Below are 20508 nucleotides of genomic sequence, written 5' to 3' on the forward strand. Positions count from 1 at the left end.
GCTGTTGATTTGAATCAGAAATCAGTGGCCGCGCCCCTGCTGTCCAGGCTTTGAGCCGAAGCCTCCCAGACTAGTCTACAGATACCTAAAATATCAAACACAACTACAAAAATCTCATATTACCAGTATTACCCCTTCTCCCAATTTTCCAGTTGTCAATCAGATAAAAAAGGAAACAAAAAAACCCAAAACATTTGAGTGGATGTGTGATGCAATACATAGTTTGAGTGTGTCAGTGTATGAGTGTGTTTGTTATTTTGTGTGTGTTTGTGGTTACTCATAACTTATGCATTACCCTGGAGAGATTTCATTTGCTAAGAGCTCAGCTAACTCACAAAGATGCTAAAAACGATCTTCTTTTTTTTTTTACTTTTAAAAATTGGTCAGGACTTAATCCACAGAAGAAAGCACTTTGCTGGCAGATGCTTAAGGGCGCGCTCCCACCAAGAGTTGGCTGGCTGCTGTTTGCAGAATCTGCCAATGCATTGTCAATGCAAATGCGTTGATTCACGCAAGAGCAGATTTTTCCGCTAGTCGCGCAGACCTTGCGTTTATCTGCTCTCCGCGACTAAGCATAAATCTGCTGGAGGCAGGCGCTGATTTTCTCCCTCTGTCCAATCGGGTGAGTGGAAGGCGGACCGTCTCAAGACTCAGGAAGCAACATGGTGCTCAAGGCAGCAGGCAGTGCGGGCTACGAAGTGAGTGACAGGCGCGACACTCCCGTTTTTTAGAATCCGCTGGCTGCAAAAAACTGTGGCCGCGCACAACCTGCGTTTAACAGCGGCCAGCCAACTCTTGGTGGGAGCGCGCCCTAAAGGGGTAGTTCACCCCCAAAATAACTTTTTTTCTATTGATTACTGACCATCTGGAGCCTTGAATTCATAGATATTTTTTAGTTTTTGTCACATTCCTAAGCCAATAATTTGATTATAATAAATGTGTCCCCATTGATTCCGGTAGGAGACACAAATGCATTTGTGTCTCCTACCGGAATCAATGGGGCTACATTTATTATAATCAAATAATAAAGGAAGGAATGCGACAAAAACAAAAAAATATCCATGAATTCAAGGCTCCATGGGGTGAGTAATCAATAGAAAAAAAGTTATTTGGGGGGTGAACTACCCCTTTAACCAGTGGAATACATTCCACATTCTTTCATGTTCATCTTCAAATTATTTTTGCCTCTTTATTGCGTGCTTTGCTGCCAGAGAATTTCCTATTACCATACTTCTATACTGATTTCCATTAGTCTTTCCTCCTAACCTAACCAGGGTTGAGCTGAAGGGGGTGCTACGGGGGGTCGTCGACCCCTTAGTTCCCAGGCTGGGGGCTCGCGCGTGCTCCACATGCACGAGCTCCACATGCACGCGCGAGCACTCACCGTCAGCCGCCCGCGAGCCGTCAATCATTAACACAACAACGCACCGTCAGGGGCGAGCTATATTATACCTCTATGGGGGTGAGCCGTCTTTAACACCTTTAACAATGGCCTCAACCTGGCTGCTTTGCATAACATTAAAGCCATGGAGTGTGAAAGGGTTAATCGCTTAGCAGAGGACAAGAGCTAGTAGCCTGCCAGACACTCACAAAGTTATCCCTGTCTAGCTCTGGTCCATAGCGTTAGAAGGAGTTCTCCTTAACGCTATGGTACTTTCGATTCTTCCCCTCGCACCGCGGTAGCGCAGCCTCTCGTCAGTAGTAAAAAATAAAAAATACACTTTTGGTACTCACCAAAACAAAGACGGTTTAATGGAGTTGAAAGCCTATTCTACTAAGTGGGAACACTGTGAGCCCCCACCTCACGTCTAAAATACACTTTTTGGCCAGAAAAGAAAATATTTCACCGGAAGGAAGAATCTGGTCTAATAGGAAAATTCCATTGACCAGATCTGTAGAGGGCACTGTGGAGTAACGAAAAACAGGTTTTAATTCCGGTGAAATATTTTCTTTTCTGGCCAAAAAGTGTATTTTAGACGTGAGGTGGGGACTCACATGTTCCCATTTAGTAAAGTAGGCTTTCAACTCCATAAAACCGTCTTTGTTTTGGTGAGTAGCAAAAGGGTATTTTTTTTATTTTTTACTTTACTACTTAAAAGCAATGTAAGTCTTTAAAAAAAAGTTATTCAAGTAAAGACAAGTTGATTGATTATTTTAAGTACTTATGTGTGGGTGAATATATGTAAAGGTCTTTTATATAAAAAAAAGGAAAATAATGTTGCTATGTTGGATATGCAGGCATGTTGCTATGTGCACATGCCTGCGCGCGCGCGTGCACGTGCGCGCGCACGTGACGTCATAAAATATAGCCCCTAGTTAAAAAATCCACAGCTCACCACTGAACCTAACGTCTCTTTCACAAGGACGGAACAAAATGTACTTGTTTTCATATTGCTGTCTCTTTGTCTGTCAATAAGGACACTGACAAGCATGCGGTTACCAATGAAGAAACCTTATGAACCATGCAATAACCTTTTTTATACTGCTCTAAGATCTAAGCAGTACCATCGACAGAGACAATGGGTGCAGTTTATGTGTACATGGGTGGTTTGTCACAGGATTAGAGTGCCTGGGAGAGAAGGGAGCCAACATAATGTGATTAAACGTAATTAAGAAAGCGTTAACGTTCAGGCGCGTAGGAGTAGAAAGGCGGAGCAATCTAGTTAATTGAAAAATGAAGAAAGAGATGGTCTGTGGTTAGATCTGGTCCATAACGTTAGAAGGAGTTCTAACGCTATGGACCAGAGCTAGTCTGAGGTTAGCTCACTGACTCAGCCAAGAACCCACAACCCACGACAATCAGTACTCGGGCAAGGGTCAGAACCAGGGCCTACGATTTCAAAACTTTTAATCCTTTAATGGATTTTGGGTACCGGTAGTTCAAAACCAAAATCAGGATTGGGATCGCTCTGATATCCGATCAGATCAGGAAATCAAAGCCTAGCCGCTGTGGTCTGGGTCAAATCTTCAAAATGGGTTGTTCAAAACAAAAACATAGGATCACACAGTTTTATCCAATAAATCTGGATTACCTTGATCACACACACGGAACAGTGCCGACATTTGACTAATTCAAATGGATATGAAGCTTATGACAAGAGCTGACCAAGTTTAGCGCATGCGCACACACGCACACAAAGTGTCCAGGCTTAAAGTGTGAGCCCTACTCCACTAGATATCTCCCACTGTTCTCTCCATGACTCCAGACTGAGACACTGACTGATGAACTGTCTGATTCTATGTATTGTTATTTCTCACAACTTTATTTAACGTTCTTTATTCATAAATGCTCTGGCAGTCTTTGTTATTTTATTTGACACTTATTTATTACAAGCAAGACCTAGCCATGGTAGCAGCTGAATAAAATCACAACACAAACAAAATATATATATAAAAATACAACACATATATATAGGCCTATAAATGTATAAAAAATATATATCAACAATAAAACAGAAAAACAGCTAATCAATCAGAGTGGCCTCTCAGGGGCCTCCACATGCCTCCATCACCACATCCAGTATGATGCCCATAAATGCATCGCTGGATATACATGCGTCTAATTTAGATATTTTGGTCGCTTGCCAAAGTGAAACAAAAATCCCCAAGGTGCAGAGAAAAAAACAGTTTTCCCCAGATCTGTCTAAACCCGGGGCATATTAAAAAGCAACCAAGTCTGAAGAAAGGAGACATGGGAGAATGCATATTTGACACAATTGAATAAAATAGAATGGATGATGATTTTTACAGAGGAATAAATACATCACCCAATACAATGGGATACATTTCTTTGCAAGGTATTATAGACGACAATATAACATACACCCTGAGCACTGTATGAAGTAGACTATAATAAAACAGTAGGCATAATCAGGATAATTTATCATGACATGCTTTGGAAAGAGAGTAAGATATTTTGATCATTGCATAGATACTTTGACATGCTAAAGCAGATATTGTAGTTATTTTAAGAGGGAGAATAGTCCAGTTCTGTTGGAACTGGACTATTTTCCTTATTGAAATTTGAAGAGTAAAAATGTAAGACAGATGCTGTGATTAAACTCTTATGCAGTGTTAGCTTGCTATTCCCCTGTGAGGCACCTATCCAGCGGACATTTTGAGTGTAATAACAAATAAGCTTCTTTTCCTCACTACACCAATACAGTATAGGGTATGATATAATAATATTACAGTTATATTTTCAGTTCATGGCAGAAGATAATGACTGACACTGAAAATTATACCAGGATCTACTTCTGTAGTCCAAAGGAGAGTGAGACAAGAAAAATGTATACCAACAGTGATATCTACTGGCCACATATGAAACTGCATTCACTGGCTCTGCATTTACGGATGTTCAAAATTAGAAACATATGGGAATAGAGCACCGAAGTCCTGACGTCACTCGTTCATCCCCAGGTTTGCGGAAGTAATTTCTCTATGGAGAATAACATTGGGTCATCTTAGAATCGTCTCATATAAGAATTGTGGTCCAAAAATAAACACCGCGTGTCGGCGTTATTGTCAGGGAGGAGGTTCTGTATCGTTTATGATAGTCAGTCACTTATATTTGATACAGTCTGTTTCTGGCGAAAATGTAACTAATTCGGCGGAAGTAACATTAGCGTTTTCTCACCGTCAGTTGATGCTTCATATCCATAAGAGTCAACCCGCCGGGGTCATGTGTTTATTTTTGGAACACAGTTCTTATTTGACGCAATATTCAATACGTCTATGGGATTCAGAACGGGGGTGGAAAACTGCAAACCAGGTAGACAAACAAAGGATGTGTAAATGACGTCAGACTTCGGCGGTCTATATAACTCTCTGGATATGTTAAATAGGGCCAAATTGTTTCAGGCAGCTTACCATGTGATATAATGTAGATAATAATAATAAATAATAAATAATTATAAATAAATAATAATAATTAATAAATGTAGATAATATGTAGACACATAAAAGAAAAACTGTAAGCGGTACTAAGCACCAAAACCTCGTCAAGTAGAATTGTTCATTAACAATTTATTAACAGCTCAATAACACACATCAATATGCAGATAAATAAAGGAAAAACAGTGCAAACACACTTTAGGATGGTAGCTCCGTAGTTTGGAGTTAAACTGGACAATCTGGAGGTAGTTGTGGAGGGGAGGATGAGAAAGGAGCTGGATGCTATCCTGATGCACCCCTCTCACCTCCTCTATGCTGGCGCTAGCAGGGATGAGGAGCACATTCAGCCACAGACTCCGCCAGTAACCATCAGGCTCCACAACCAAGCCTGACCAGGTCACTGGCTGTTCTGTTCTTTGGGATTACTGACTCCTGCTAGACTCTGGTGCAATTGCACAAGACTACTGGGATTTACACAACAGAACCATGACAGATGCCTGTTAAGGATAACTGTTGAGACTTACTTATATTCATTCATAGATTGATGATAGTACAGTGCATTCTTTATATTATCCAGATACCCCTGTTGACATATTCAGTAGCATATTCATTATTGATATTCTGTACATATAGCCATTCCTATTCATTGTCGATAGATGCATATTCATGCATATTCACTGGTGATAGACGGTACATTTATCCTTATATTTATTGATAGAATTCAGTAACTCTTTCAGACCCAGCGCAGATGTATCATGATACACATGATATGTGTCATAATCTAAGTGCAACTATTTTATTGTATTAATTTATTCTTATCCATCTCAGTTTGTCTTTTTTGACTGTACCTATCACTCTTACTGTGTTTCACTCTTACAGCTGTTGCTGCTATGACACCTTAGCAGCAGCCTGATTGTCACAAGAATTCTGCATGAAATACAATAGATATTGGTAGTATTGGCAGTTGCAAATATGAATTTCTTAAAGATAAACCCATCTTGGAATCAGTTGTCGAATAAAAACAACACCATGTTATATAACAGGCACATATGGAATTTCAGATACAGAAAAATCTATGTACCAACCAACTTGAAGGAACCTGAAGGAATTACTATTTTTCATAGTTTCCCTCCTAATTGATTGTTTTATCATAGGGAGGACACTTAATTTTGCATATTTGAAATAATTAGCCCATCGGTACCAAAAAAGTGACAACTGTACTAACTATTAAAGACACTACTGTGAGAGCCCTCCATCCTCTACCCCTGGTGGTTTTCCTCCCTCATCCTCGTGCTTAGAGTCAGGGTCAGGATTTGTATCCAGGGCAGAAAGGGAGCATACCTTACCCAGCTCATAGTGGTCCTCAGTGGGCTCATCGGGCTGCTTATTCCTTCTGTTCTTCCTATCGAACTCTGCAGTGATCTGTGCCAGGGTCTTGCCCTTGGTCTCGGGCAAATAAGCCCCCAAGAGAAGGGCGGCTGTGATGCAGACTGCACAGAATGGCAAGAAACAGAAGTTCCCCAGACCTTTCACAAGGAATGGGAATGCCAGGCCTACTGCTAAGAGGCTGATCCACATAAGTGACCCGGCAACCATGTACGCCGCGGGCCGTGCTGCCTGGTCGAAGATCTCTGCTGGTAGGATCCCTGTGACACCAGCAGGTCCCATGCCGAAGCTGAGGATGTAGGCGAAGACACAGACCAGGCTGAGGTAGGGCATCCCCGGTACGCCCTGGGACTGGAGTGACAGTACAACAGTGAAGACTACAGCCCAGCAGGCCATGAGTGCGTAACCCCCCACCAGGAGCCACCGGCGGCCCACACGCTCAATCAAGAGGTTGGACATGATGGAGGCAGTGAACTCTGAAGCCCCCATGCCGATGCAAACATACTGTATCTTTTCTGGGGGGATTCCAGCTTCCTGGAAAATGGAAGAGGCATAAAAGTAGATGGAGTCATTGCCACAGAGCATCATGGCACTGCTAGCAAGCATGACAATCCTGAGTTGGGCACGTAGGTCATGATTCATAAACAGAGCCCAGATTGTAGATCCAGTTCTGGACACGGCCTTTTGTTGCTGTTCTTCCTCAAGCATCTCCTCCATTTCCCAGATGGGAACCACCCCACTACGGAGCCGACCCAGAGCCCTGGTACAAGCCTCTCTGTCTCCCCGGTTGATGAGCAGGTACCGGGGGCTTTCAGGGAACCAGGGTAAAGTCACAAGCTGGATCATACCAGGGAGAGCATTGCTAGCTAGCAGGTAAGGCCAGAGATATTCCGTGCCGAGCAGCTCAGTGAGGCCAACCACCTGTCCCGCAAAGATCCCGAATGCTGTGAAAACGGCTGAGGACAAGGCCACAGCGCCTCTGAGGTTTTTTGGGGCGCTCTCGCCAAAGTACATAGGCTGGACGTTCATACTGACCCCCGAGTTGATTCCCACCAGAAAACGTGCTAGGGCGATCACCTCAAATGACCTCAATAGCCTGCTTGTCAACACTAGTATGGCACCAAGAAACAAGAAGGAGTTGTTGATGAGTAGGGAGTTCTTCCTCCCCAAGTGCACAGACATTGGCCCAGCCAGCAGGGCCCCAATCAACCCTCCCAGTGGGAAAGCAGCAACAATTAAAGTCCATACAAATGTTACCTGCGGGGTGTCAAGTCCAGTGCCCCAGCGCTCTGTGTACGTGTCGTTGATGAAGCCCTGGATATGGCTCGTGGGAGAGTTGATGATTGAGATGTTGTAGCCATATTCGAAGGTGCCACCAATAGCTGTGAAACACACAGTTAAAATAAGTGTTCTGGAACAGCCTGAGCTTTTATCGGTATCTTCCATGATCTGAGTGTCATCTTCAACAGACATTTTGGCAACAAAAAAAACAGAAGAAAAAAGGTAATGTCTACTTGAAGAGTAAAAAGATATGTTGCCCCTCACAGGGATTGATGAGTTGAGATGTCTTACCCTGTCAATCATGAGAAACATAAGGTTGTAGATATTTGAGGTACGGTAAAAGAGCTTTCTTTCGACTGCTGCATTAAGCCTGTGTCTGTAGTCCACAACCTTCACACTGTGTGCCATAAAAGAGCCTGGACTGGACTGTCTGTACCTATTTACAGTCAGTGAACTGCAGCCGTGACGTCATCTCCATGCGCAGTGGCGCACAGCAGCAGTGATGCACGCAGTGTTGCCATGTTGTCTTATTATAAGCGACTTTGGGATTATTCTTCTGTGAAGTTGCTTGTAAAAATTAGTATTAGCTGGTTGCGGTTTTTTGGGCTTGTTTATAAAGTGTACTTGCTCATTTAGGCTTGCTTCCCAATTTAATTATTATTTAAACCAGTGGTTCTCAAATATTGTCATGAAAGTGTTTTCTGCTTTGTTTTTGAAAATAGCAAAATAGCTCACAACGTGTTGCATAGATCGGCTATTTTCAAATAGCTAATGTAAAAAGTGCTCATCATGACTCATGTGGCCTAATAGTCGCTTATTTGGGCTTGTTTTCATAAATCTAGTTGCTTGTTTCTCTCGCAACATCTGGCAACACTGAGCCCTGCGCGGCGACGACGTCATCTTTTAGCGACTAGTGCTACGGACTGGAGAAGAGGTAACATGTAAGTTGAACCGGCCGGCATAGATATATAAATCAATTATAACATTACACGTAGCCTACTTCTCGTTTTCACATACTGCTATTAAACGAGCCAGATGCTGTGGCTTTGTTCGTACTCATTCCACGTTTTCGAAGTGGGTTCACTGTTGACTTAAATTAAATAACACTGCAATGAATGGAAACCGCCAGGAGCTAATGTTAGCCTCAACTAACAATACTCAACGGACATGTAGCGCGTGTGATTTTGATCTCATCAAAACACAGGTGGATTTAACGTATTTTGTATTTATTTCTTGAAGTTGCATTGTGAATATAGCCGTCATAATTTAACTGATGAGCTATTTGAACATTGGAGATGGTGACTCTACCCAGAGGGAAATGGTGTAAGCCTCGATTTAGTTTGCAACATTAACTAACTAATACAAATTTGCTGAAGGCCTTGCCTTAGACGAAACTGTTGCTTTGGCTTTATTTTTATTTTTTATTGATTGAATACTTTATTAACAGTTTGCAAAAAAAAAGCACAGAGGTACACTTTTCTTTTTTTACAAAAGATTGCTAAAAGGATAACCCAAGAAAGCCTATGGCTTATTTCTATGGGTCCTGTAATCTATTCAGGACACAGAGCAAAAACATGATATAGAAGGACATTTGAATACAATAAAACCAAAATCAGTAGTAGGACTGTAGTAGCCGCAAGCAACTCTTAGATTCTATTTTTAATATCTGGCATCTAGAGTTGCAATACCAGCCCATACAGCCAAACAGAAGAGTCTTATCTGATTGTATTAAACAATGTTAAACTCACCAACATTGCAGCTGTACGGAATGCTTGGATTATCCTCTTTGTATCTGCCAAGTTTTTGTTTCATAAAAATCCACCATAGGTATGTTATGAGCTACTTTCTGTCAATAAATTCCAGGTGCAGGTGATGCAGGTTTTTCTAAGTGTTGGAGTTTGGAAGTGCTCGTTGGAAATCACTCAATGGTCCAGCGTACCATCTTTGAAATTGCACATAATGCAGAAGGCAGCAGGTCGTTGTGTTATTGAAAACGAGTGCTTCCAAACTCTGACACAAAAATAATCACCTGCACGGAATTTATTGACAGAAAGTACCTCATAACATGTCTATGGTGGATTTTTATGAAACAAACTTAGCAGATACAAAGAGGATAATTCAAGCTTTCCGTACAGCTGCAATGTTGGTGAGTTTAACGTTGTTTAATACAATCAGATTGGACGTTTCTGTTTGGATGCATGGGCTGTCAAGGGTTAGTATTGCAACTCTAGATGCCAAATATAAAAAATAGCATCAAAGAGTTGCTTGCGGCTAGGAGTGTAGTAGGTGCAGTTCACTTTACTGTGGTTTGTTTTCAACTGGGCTCTGCATCTCACGACACTTTCCCTACTTCTATTTCCTCCTCCAATAGGGCACCATCACCGACTAAAAGGAAGGACGACGACAAGACCAAAGAACGAGGAAAAGAGAAGACTGGTGCCTCAACGGAAGGAGCTGAGAAAGACAGAGGCAGAGACAAGAACCGCAAACGACGTAGTGCTTCCACCGGGAGCAGCAGGTTAGACGCTTTCTCCAGCTTCTATTTCATCCAGGGAATATTGTGAACACATACAGGCTTAAGTGTCGATCCAATGGTATATGAGATGTCAAGGGAGATGATAGTATTTCACATTTAGGTTCTCATTCACGTCCTCAGGTCCAGCTCCAGCAGTAGCAGCAGTTCAGGATCCAGCTCAGGCTCTTCAAGTGGCTCCAGCTCATCTGGTTCCAGCCGTTCCGGTTCCTCCAGCTCCCGATCTTCTTCCTCATCTTCCTCCTCGCCCAGCCAAGGCCGCCGGCGTCATGATAACAGGCGACGCTCCAGGTCAAAGTATGGGATCAACAGTTATTATTTTACTAACTTTGAAAAGAAAACTGCAAAAGTGTATTTGTTGGTTTGCTGATACAAAAGCAAAAAAACATTAAGATGCAGAATGAATAACATGAAGCTAAGTGTTTTCCTGTTAGTGAAGTGTGCTATCTATCCACTGTTGTCTCTCTATTCCAGGTCCAAGTCTCAGAAAAAGGATGACAGGGACCGGGACAGGGACAGGCGTCGGAGAAGCCCCTCTCCAAAACCCACTAAGGTTTACCTGGGCCGCCTTACCAGAAATGTCATCAGAGTGAGTCGCGAGAATGAGTCACAGACAACACTCCACAGCGTATCTCTAGAGTTGTTTTATGTCATGCAATTTTTTATGCAGTGACACATTCTGATGCTTCTGCAATAATTTCTCCCCCAGGAACACATTCAGGAGATCTTCTCCACCTATGGCAAAATCAAGATGATTGACATGCCCATGAACCGTCTCCACCCCCACCTGTCCAAGGGCTATGCCTACGTAGAGTTTGAGACCCCAGACGAAGCAGAAAAGGCCCTCAAACACATGGATGGAGGTGAGAGAACGTGGAGATCCCGGGATATACGTGTGCAATTGGATTGTCAGATGAAAACACAGCTGTTGATTTACTTTTGGGGCAGCACAACATTTAGGTGTTTTCAAAAGGAGATACAGTGTCGTGGTCCAGTCTATTTTTGTATGCCTACTCAAAGTGAAAGTGATGCACGCCCACTCAAAAGCGATTTTCGGATGTGTGTGAATCGACTGTCAACAAAAGCAGGCCATATGCTTTACATTCAGACTAAGTGATTCAGGAGAAAATTATACAGTTGTAGTGAAGCAGGTGGATGCAGGATTAAGTGCAGCTGGTGCTGGTCATGGCTGAAATTGGAGATTGACAGGGTGTTTTAAAGAAAATAACAAATACAGAAGAAAGAAAAAAAGCTGTGCTTTGCTAGCACATTAAAACCCCAACTTGAACAGGAAGAAAGTCTGTGATGTCACACACACCATGTGGTTCCTGAGGCTAGGGTAATTGCTATACAACATCAACTGACGAGTATTGGGTGCAGAAGAATATTGATGCATTAAAATAGTATTAAGCACAGTGAATAGATATGGATATAATCTAGGTTATAAAAAACATAAAAGTGATATAACTTTTAACCTTTTAGTCTTTCTTTCTGGTTTCACAGGTCAGATTGATGGACAGGAGATCACAGCCACTGCCGTGCTAACTCAAAGGGTTCGCCCTCCTCCCCGCAGACTGACTCCTCCCCGCAGGATGCCTCCTCCGCCCCCCATGTGGCGGCGCACGCCCCCTCGCATGAGGAGAAGGTACATGATCCCGCTGTCAATATGGCAAAAAGTAAAACTCAATGTCTGGGATCATACAACCCTTTCAGTCAATGTGCTTGTTAAAACAAATATGATATCATTACCAGTTAGCTAGCTAGTGATAACAAGGTACATGTCACAGTGGTACTGTAATTATTGCAGAATTCCCCTTTTATGCATTCTTCTCACATCTATTCATTTCTGCATTAGTACCACATCAGGTGTGGTAGCCTTTGTAAAAATCCCTTCACTCTGCCATGTATTCTTCCGTCTATACTGCATTTTACTGTGGGAAGTCGTTGGGTTTATGTGTCAGTCAGAGTTGCCAAGTGTCTCATTACCAGACTTTTTATTAAACAGATCTCCATCCCAGAGAGGAATTGTTCAGTTGTTTGGTAATTTGTTGATTGAGGACCTAGAGCCTAAGACATCCAAAATGTTCATGCCAAATTCTTCTTTCAAAAGTAATACTCTGTCTCTGTCCCTCTCTCAGGTCACGGTCTCCACGAAGACGCTCACCAGTACGTCGTAGGTCTCGTTCTCGTTCCCCTGGTCGCCGGCGCCACCGGTCGCGCTCCAGCTCCAACTCCTCCCGCTAGAACCCCCCCCAAACACACACCCATACCTGACCCCCCCCCCTTCCTTCCCTTAGTTCCCCTTAACTCACCCTGTTCTCCAGAACTACTGGTCCTCTGGTAACAACCGCCCACTTTTTTTCTAATACTTATGTTTGTGTACAGCAAAAGAAAATGTTTTTCTTGTTTTTTACACAGTTCCACTATATTGCACTTAAATCCATAGCTGAGTGGACGTAAACACTATTATGACATATAAGTATAAAATCTTTTTGTGGGGGCAGCGGTGGCCTGTTGGTTAGAGGACAGCGTTTGTGCCCGAAAGGTTCCTGGGTCAATCCTCAAGACCGGCAGGATAAATCCGGTGGAGAAGTGAATGACTAACACTCAGCCCTAACTCAACATCCCCTGTTGCAAGGCACTGAACCACCATCTGCTCCAGTGGAGCTGCTCAGTGGTCAACTGTATAAAGCTGTGGTTGTACTGGGCAGCTCACAGGTGTGAACGTGTTTTAATTACAGTATGCTATGAAGCAGGGCATTGCTGAAAAATGCATTCATGCTCCGTGAACCAACCCTGAATAGTTCAAAAACGTTTATTTGAATTTTTATCTTAAATGTGTGAAAACCCATCCCCTTCTTCAAAGTGACAATGTAAAGTCATTTACCTTTTGACCTGGGTTCTGTGCATTTTGAAGTGTTATTTCTTAAATAATTTATCTTTCTCTGAGAACTGTAAAATCTGGTTTCATATGTTGTTCTGAATGTGCATGCTGTTTGTTTCAGTGGCTCAGAATTTGTGGATCAACTTGTCTGGACAATAAAGTTCATGTTTTGGAAATTGATCACTTGTTTTTCTTGCAGTCTTGCACCAATTTGTAACCTATAGACCAATTATTTGTTTACCAACATTGAGACTGGACGCACAGGTGATTGTTTCATGCAATCAATTCCCAACATATAGTTTCGGGATGCGCTGGTTTCAGTACATTCAACCTCTTGTGTGTTGGTTAGTGAGACATGACAGAATGGGTTTCATTTGGTTCTTATCAGTGTGAGTCGTCTGTTAAGGGGTCTATAGCATAACATTCATGTCCATGATGAGATCTCTAGATATTTGTCAACTTTCTAAAAACGAAATATACATTTGTTTCCCATTGTGATAATTACAATAACAAACTTTTCTTTTCCCTAAAATAAAATGGATGTTTCTTCATGGGTGAAACGGTTCCCATTTTGTCCCAAGGGGTAGGCATTGTGCAATAGAGTATTTTTAGCTACTTGCTATTAACCCCACCCCGCAGAGAAACTCATTCCAGCACTCAACATGTCTGTCTCTGTTAGCAGTGGGCTTTGTGTGGTCTCTTTCATCAATCTAGCCTTCTGTGCTGTACAAGGTGAGTAGCCTACAATGACTTGTATCTTTTTCATCTTTACTCTTCCTACTTCTCTCTGTCTTAGGTTACTATCCATTCAAGTCAGATTTGTCTGAAATCATGTACTCTGATCGTCCACCTTCCACCAATCTTACATTAAAAATCAAAATCTAGTCAAATTGTTGTATTGCTCTACCCTCTACCGGGTAGATAAATACAAGAATTTGACTAGATTTTGATTTCTACTATCCATTCAAGTCAGATTTGTCTAAAATCATGTACTCTGATCTTCCACCTTCCACCAATCTTACATTAAAAATCAAAATCTAGTCAAATTCTATTTGACTATATTTAGATTGTCGGGTAGACTCTACCCGACACAAAACAAGTCCTTAACTTTTATAACACTCAGTTTAATTGTGTGCATACCATGCATGTTTCATTCCAGTGCATGCTCAGTGTGAGATACCAGAGCCCAGGGCTCCACACAGGGCTGCGAGCTGCTGTGAAGGAACCAGCAGAGCAAGGATTCATGAACCAGTCATAGCTTGCTACGAACAGAGAAACCAGACATGGGGTCCGTGTACTGTTCATGCCTACATGTAAGGAACCATGTGCACTTACACAGTCACAGATTATTACCGATTATGTGTCCACTTTTGGTTGGTATGCAAAGAGACAAAAACTGTTAATATGCAATTTTGGGGGTAGTTTTTGTTTTATTTTGTGGGTTTGCAATACGAGAGTTATGACCGAGCTGTACAAGCCCCCTCCCCCTTATCTCTCAACTATGCTCCTGGCGAGAGATAAGAAAGGCATGCAACACGGGCCTCCCACTCACTTTTTATGTAATGGGCAACAACAAAAAATCTCTTGATATGTGCTTACTGTATACGAGATGATCAAATAAGGAGTGATGATATGGTCAGCAGTGACACTGAGCAACATATTATGCAAAAGTTTACTCTCAGATATATCAGTGATTTTGTTGAATGGGCCGATTTTCCTTCCCTGTCCTCTCTGTTGTCGCCCCCTTCCCCCTCCATATTCTACAACTAGTATGATCACAATACAGCCAGATGGCGGTAACAAGAAGTTATGTGTAAACCCAAGAGCAAGGTGGCTCCCTGGAAAACTTGAAAGGCTACGCACAGTAAGTCTAGATATCCAATGCCTAACCATGTGTTTATTAAAACATGACACTTTTGTGTTTTAATTTTGTATGGTTTTGTTTTTGTTTCGGTATTGTTGAGGGGGGTTCTGAATGTTAAATGTAACAAAAATGCGGTTCTGTCTGAGCAGAAGTGATTCTGATACATGACAAAACATGACACTGATTTCCTGTCCTTACCACCATACAGAAAAGAATATGTTGCAGACGGTTTGGGAATTGAAAAGTCACAAACTCTGAAAGCCACAATAAAGATGACGCTTCAGTCTTCTCCAGAGGAGCTTCGGTCCCTCTCATGTCTCTGACCTGCTTCAATACAGAGATCAACCTTTTTAAAGACTCATTTAACAGTTGGCTAACGTGTCTCCTGTATTGTTTTGTTGCGATGATATGCTTTTTTATTTCATTTTCAATGGTCCATTATGTGTCAAAAGACACAAACCTGTCCATTAATATGTAATAAGAAATATATAGTACATATATATATATGAAATGTGTAATAAAATTACTGGCTTATTTTCAAGAAGGAATGCGAGTTTTCTTTCATGCTTTAACCAAGGTGAAATGGAAGATGACAATATGTGATACTGATCTAGGAGGATGAAAGCTCTAAGGCAGTGATACTCAAACTCAAACCCATGGGCCACTTTCAGCCCACGCTGCAATATTTTATCGGCAAATGACACTGTCGTACTACAATGTATATAAATGAAGCTTCATGTTCACTTATGACTGTGGATTTGACAGTACGGTGGCTCTGTGGAGCACTGAAAGAGTCTGGATAAATCAATGCTCAACAATAAATAATTTTTATATCAAAAGTGATTAAAATATGCTTTCTGCTTTTTTAACTCATCCTGTTCCTCCCTTCACCCATATAGAGAATTAACAGCTTGCTGACCTTTGCAGTACTGGCAAAACAACCACTCTAAAACACTCTTACACACAGCATAATTTAATTATAAAAATATTTACTCACAAGTCAATGGTGCAGTTCAATATAATATATTACGCTACATTTTCATTATCTACATAAACGATGGAAAGATCCAGGTCAACACAGGGTGATACATCACACCCCCACAGCAGCCTGAGTTTGGGTGGTTCAACGTTTGAACTTGCCGCACAGTGGTGTGCAAGCCTAAATGTCTCTGCAGGTATGGCAGGTCCCTGGACTTCTTTCAGTTGTTGCTTTATACTCCGTCAAAGTCTATTCAAAAGAACAGAACCTGAATCAACAGCCAGGATAGTTTAAAATGCTTATTTTAGTTCTTCATTTTTCAACCCTAAGTATTTCCCAGAGAGCCCAAATGCATTTGTTTACAACTGAATTGAGCATTATAAAATATCCTGTGTGTTGACTGTGATTCCATTCTATTGAACAGTCTACCAACCAAACCCCCAGAAAGGCCCTCCCTTGAAAAAGAATCAAGATACATCTCCTTCCCACATCAAATGCTGAGTGATTTTAAGCACTGTACAGACCAGTAGCACCAGTGCATTAGTCCAAGAGTATAGTAAGGTAAGTTCATGGTTTGGCATCCTTGCCTTCTTGGCTGGCAGGTGGGTCCATCAAGTCCTTGAAGCCCAGTCTCTCAAGAGGCTCCCGGGCCATCAGCTGGCTGTAAGATCAGAAACATTTTAAAATAGAAATACATTAACATAACAGACAAAGCTAAGCTTGTCTTAAAGTCCAGGGGCCCTGGCTGGTGGCAAAAGACCAATCACACATATTATTATCTATAGCACTTTCCAAACCATTACAGTGTTTTATTAAGGAATAAAAACAGAAACAAAGAAAGTCAGTCAAAGCTATAAAACTACATAACAACTATAAAACAAGACAAGAAAACTTCAAATAAACCATAATAGGGATGTCTAAAATAGACATCATTAAGTAAAAGCAAATCTAAAACAGTGAGTTTTATTAACACATCATAAAAACACCCAGTGAGACAACCTCTTTATGAATTGTGCAAGGTTATTGTTGGTTTCAGTTTGACTACGTTTTGACTAGCCCTGTAGTGCAATGCTTAAGTAATGGCTGAATTATAAATGCAGGTCAGTTGCATGTTGACAAGCATGATCTATCATTGTTATAACACTGGGACATGGTGTGCTAACTGTAGTTTAGCCCCGTAGTAGTTTAGGAACCTCACTCTCCACTAAGCGGGACCTCATCTCGGAGCTATCTTGGAGAGTTAGGTTCCAAACAGGGCTAACTGTAAGTCAGCTGTGTTCAAACAGTGAGGGAGTATTTGACACACAGGGTCCTGACTTCAGGTAAAATCCCAGTCCCAGAGTGACGCAGATGAGAATTTGTAGGAGAATATTATTTCTTAAAGGAGGAGTTCACCCAAAAAAGGACTTATTTTCTATCAATTACACACCCCATGAAGCCTTGATTTCATGGATTTATTTTTGTTTTTGTGGCATTCCTAAGACAATAATTTGATGACCGTGTGTATTTCTGGTAGGAGACACAAATAATCTACTTTGTGTCTCCTACCGGATACATTAGCCGGTAGGAGACGGGAATCAAATTATTAGCTTAGGAATGCGACAAAAACAAAAAAGAATCCATGGATTCAAGGCTTCATAGGGTGTGCAATTGATAGAAAATAAGACATTTTTTGGGTGAACTCCTCCTTTAAATCATCACTCACTATGGGCTCCATACCTGCTTCCGTGCTAATTGAGTATCTCAACTTCTGTACCTTGTTTATGTTTATGGTTTATGTGGTAATTATACCTCCCCCTTTTTTTTCTCTCTCTCTTTTTCTGTCACTGAGCTGTAATTATAATAATATGCATGTCTTTTCTTCATCATTTGTTATGTATGTGTACAGATATGCATACAGTACATCTCTGTCCATCTTATTTTTTTTCATGTCAATTGTGAAGACCCTTTGTTGCTGAGCTGTTTGTGTGTGTGTGTGTGTGTGTGTGTGTGTGTGTGTGTGTGTGTGTGTGTGTGTGTGTGTGTGTGTGTGTGTGTGTGTGTGTGTGTGTGTGTGTAAAATGTAAAACTCAATAAATATATTTGAGGGGAAAAAATCAATCACTCACTTTTCCATCCTACATTCTAGGTAATCTTTAGATTGTAGTCGACACAAGGAGTTGTCAAAGCTGTTGTCTCGTAGGCATCTCATGAACTTCTCTTTGAAGGCTTTACATTCTCCTGTAACAAACATTACGCATTTAAACGATAGAACTGGGCCACAAAGGGCACAAAGCCAGGTCAGGGAGATACTATTGAGAAGAAATATTATATCAAGATGACAATGTGATAGAACACATAACAGCTGACACACACACACACACACACACACACACACACACACACACACACACACACACACACACACACACACACACACACACACACACACACACACACACACACACACACACACACACACACACACACACACACACACACACACACACACCCACACCCATTGTGGTAGAATCTTATTTTTTAACTCTATGGGTGGAACATGTAGAATACATAGATAGTATTCGCTGCTGGTGGTTTCTAGAACCTCACTCGTCGTACGTGATGTAATGGTATACTTATATACAGAATGCTTACCAAAATGATCCAGGGGGAAAGATCCTTTATCGGGGGCTCGAGGCTTAAAAGACTTTGCTCCGAAAGTCATAGAAGACATGTTAGCGTTTAGATGATTCTTCTCTCCGAGAAATGATTGTGAAGGAGACTAGACTTCTACCACCGTTGTCGCGTAGATATGACGTGTTGTGTTTGTGGACCTTTGATTGGTAGGTAGCAGTGGTGGAAAAAGTACTCACATTTTTTACTTAAGTAAAAGTATCAATACTCAATATAGAAATAAGTTGTAGAGTAAAAGTACAAAAGTATTGGTATCAAAATGTACTTTTAAATACCAAAAGTAGAAAGTACTCATTATGCAGAATGTCCCATTTCAAGTTTTCAAATGTATATAATTATTATAATGTATAAAGATATTTTGAAAATAGCAGATCTACGAGCTTGTAGAGTGAGCTTGTAGTCTATCTACAAGCCGATCTACAAGTTGTAGATCGGTTATTATCAAATGGCCGAAATGTATAGAGATGAAGTGGTTAATGTATGTTTTGTAATAATAAATAAAATCTACAAAGTAACTAAACTAAAGTTTTCAAATAATTGTAGTGGAGTAAAAGTACATTATTCATCTCTGAGATGTAGTGGAGTAGAAGTAAAAGTATAGACAATTGGAAATACTCCAGTGAAGTAAAAGTACCTCACAATTATACTTAAGAACAGTACTTGAGTAAATGTACTTAATTACTTTACATTGTAGGCATGTAGCGGTAGCTCTCTCTTGCCACAGTTGCCAGGCTTCTGCAAGACATGCGCCGGTGTACTCAGTTCAATAGAACACCACTGGAGGTCGCACTTTCATAACATAAAAAGTCAGGGTCGGAGGAGAAAGAGAAAGGAGAGAAAGGGTGTAATGTGTTCCACCAGCTTGAATACTTTCAAGAAGCTCGTCAAGCCTGTGTACATAAGCATGTGACTTCTGATTGGTGGACTTCAAAGTAAGAGTTACGTGGCCTATATATAAATGTTTCTTAGTGAATAACAAATATTATAATGAAAAAGCACTGCAGTTTTTGGCAAAAAATGTAAAACAGCACAATTACATTTAAAATACTTTGACTAAAAGGTCTGTCCAAAAAAGTCCTTGCGGTCTTGTTTCCATTGAGGTCCTTGGTATTCAATTCATAGAATTCAATTCAATTATGAATAGAATTCAATTCATAGTCACTTATCAGGAATAAAGTTGTAAACTATCAACATCTTCATCATCATCATCATCATCATAAAGTGGCCAGTCCCAGCTAAACACTGGGAAGACCAAAGAGCTTTTGGTGGATTTCTGCTTGCAACAGGCCCCCAGCTGCTGTCACCATCAGGGGGGGAGATCAAGGGTCAACCTGGGAGTGCAGCTCAATAACAAACTGCACTAGTCTGACCAGACGCCTTATACAATAAAGGACAGAGCAGCTTGCTGTTCTTTCTGAGCCGTGCCACACAGTGCTGTGCTTCCCTTTGTGTCAGCCACACACAAACCCTACGAGACTATAGGACCACACCTAAACATAGACACATAGGCTAGCAATAGTCTGAACAATTTGTATGTGGATGGGCTCTACATATTTTGAAAACCACAAGTCTTATTCATGCCAGTTCCCAGATGTTTATTAACAGAGAAAGTGCTATCTACTAGTAGTAGTTCTTTATACTTTGCTCAGGCCTACGCCACGTTTCAGTTAGAAATAAAAGAAGTAAATTGCAGCTTGAAATAAAACCATTAAAAGATTGTCTAGACCTTAAACAAGCTAAGCATAGGGTGTGTATTATTTAAAACCAAGAGAGATACATGTTAGTACACAATATGATATTTAGACTATGTTATTTAGACAAATGCTTGGTTTGATGTCTACGGTCTACCTGCTATCCTATCTTTGTAGCAGTTAATTGGCACTCTACTTTCCCTCTTACCAATTAGCCTAAGGTAGGTGATTGTCCATTTACTGTTGCAATAAATATTATGAGAACAACTAGTCCAGACATTAATTAAATTGTATCCTGAATCTAGGCGTACAGTTCCATGATAT

General features: G+C 41.1%; 4 protein-coding genes and 1 long non-coding RNA gene across 5 annotated transcripts in view; 3 read left to right on the top strand and 2 right to left on the bottom strand.

The window, feature by feature from the left end:
* Positions 1 to 20508, top strand: part of LOC308104573 (arf-GAP with dual PH domain-containing protein 1-like) — a 296968-nt gene that overhangs the window by 241053 nt on the left and 35407 nt on the right. The gene's annotated exons all lie outside the window — the stretch shown is intronic.
* Positions 6130 to 7835, bottom strand: LOC308105044 (solute carrier family 2, facilitated glucose transporter member 11-like; the record flags this gene model as incomplete). Its single annotated transcript, XM_080455678.1, has 1 exon — positions 6130 to 7835. Exon 1 carries the CDS (start codon positions 7750 to 7752, stop codon positions 6130 to 6132), a length of 1623 nt encoding a protein of 540 aa, XP_080311804.1. The 5' UTR covers positions 7753 to 7835.
* LOC308105305 (RNA-binding protein with serine-rich domain 1-like) lies at positions 8480 to 13219 on the top strand. The gene is made up of 7 exons (XM_080455961.1): positions 8480 to 8501; positions 9932 to 10078; positions 10217 to 10390; positions 10568 to 10682; positions 10803 to 10956; positions 11597 to 11738; positions 12232 to 13219. Coding segments are annotated over exons 1-7 (840 nt in total). The 5' UTR covers positions 8480 to 8499; the 3' UTR covers positions 12338 to 13219.
* Positions 13621 to 15592, top strand: LOC308104744. The gene is made up of 4 exons (XR_013934848.1): positions 13621 to 13709; positions 14137 to 14290; positions 14748 to 14841; positions 15050 to 15592. It is a non-coding gene; the product is annotated as an uncharacterized lncRNA (long non-coding RNA).
* Positions 15799 to 18599, bottom strand: LOC308104166 (cytochrome c oxidase assembly protein COX19-like). Its single transcript, XM_080454496.1, has 3 exons — positions 18455 to 18599; positions 17929 to 18040; positions 15799 to 16481 (listed from the first exon to the last, which is right to left on the bottom strand). The coding sequence occupies exons 1-3, from the start codon at positions 18531 to 18533 to the stop codon at positions 16388 to 16390; spliced, it is 285 nt and encodes a 94-aa protein (XP_080310622.1). The 5' UTR covers positions 18534 to 18599; the 3' UTR covers positions 15799 to 16387.

This window comes from Gymnoscopelus braueri, assembly GCF_963280865.1.
Source record: "Gymnoscopelus braueri genome assembly, chromosome: 17".
Taxonomy (NCBI): Eukaryota; Metazoa; Chordata; class Actinopteri; order Myctophiformes; family Myctophidae; genus Gymnoscopelus; species Gymnoscopelus braueri.

Coding starts and splice junctions, on each gene's coding strand:
- LOC308105305 (XM_080455961.1), top strand. Junction 10,957..11,596: donor CCTCAAACACATGGATGGAG/GTGAGAGAACGT, acceptor CTGGTTTCACAG/GTCAGATTGATGGACAGGAG. Junction 11,739..12,231: donor CCCCCTCGCATGAGGAGAAG/GTACATGATCCC, acceptor TCCCTCTCTCAG/GTCACGGTCTCCACGAAGAC.
- LOC308104166 (XM_080454496.1), bottom strand. CDS start 18,533: ATGTCTTCTATGACTTTCGGAGCAAAGTCTTTTAAGCCTCGAGCCCCC. Junction 18,041..18,454: donor TTTCCCCCTGGATCATTTTG/GTAAGCATTCTG, acceptor TGTTTGTTACAG/GAGAATGTAAAGCCTTCAAA. Junction 16,482..17,928: donor CTAGAATGTAGGATGGAAAA/GTGAGTGATTGA, acceptor CTGATCTTACAG/CCAGCTGATGGCCCGGGAGC.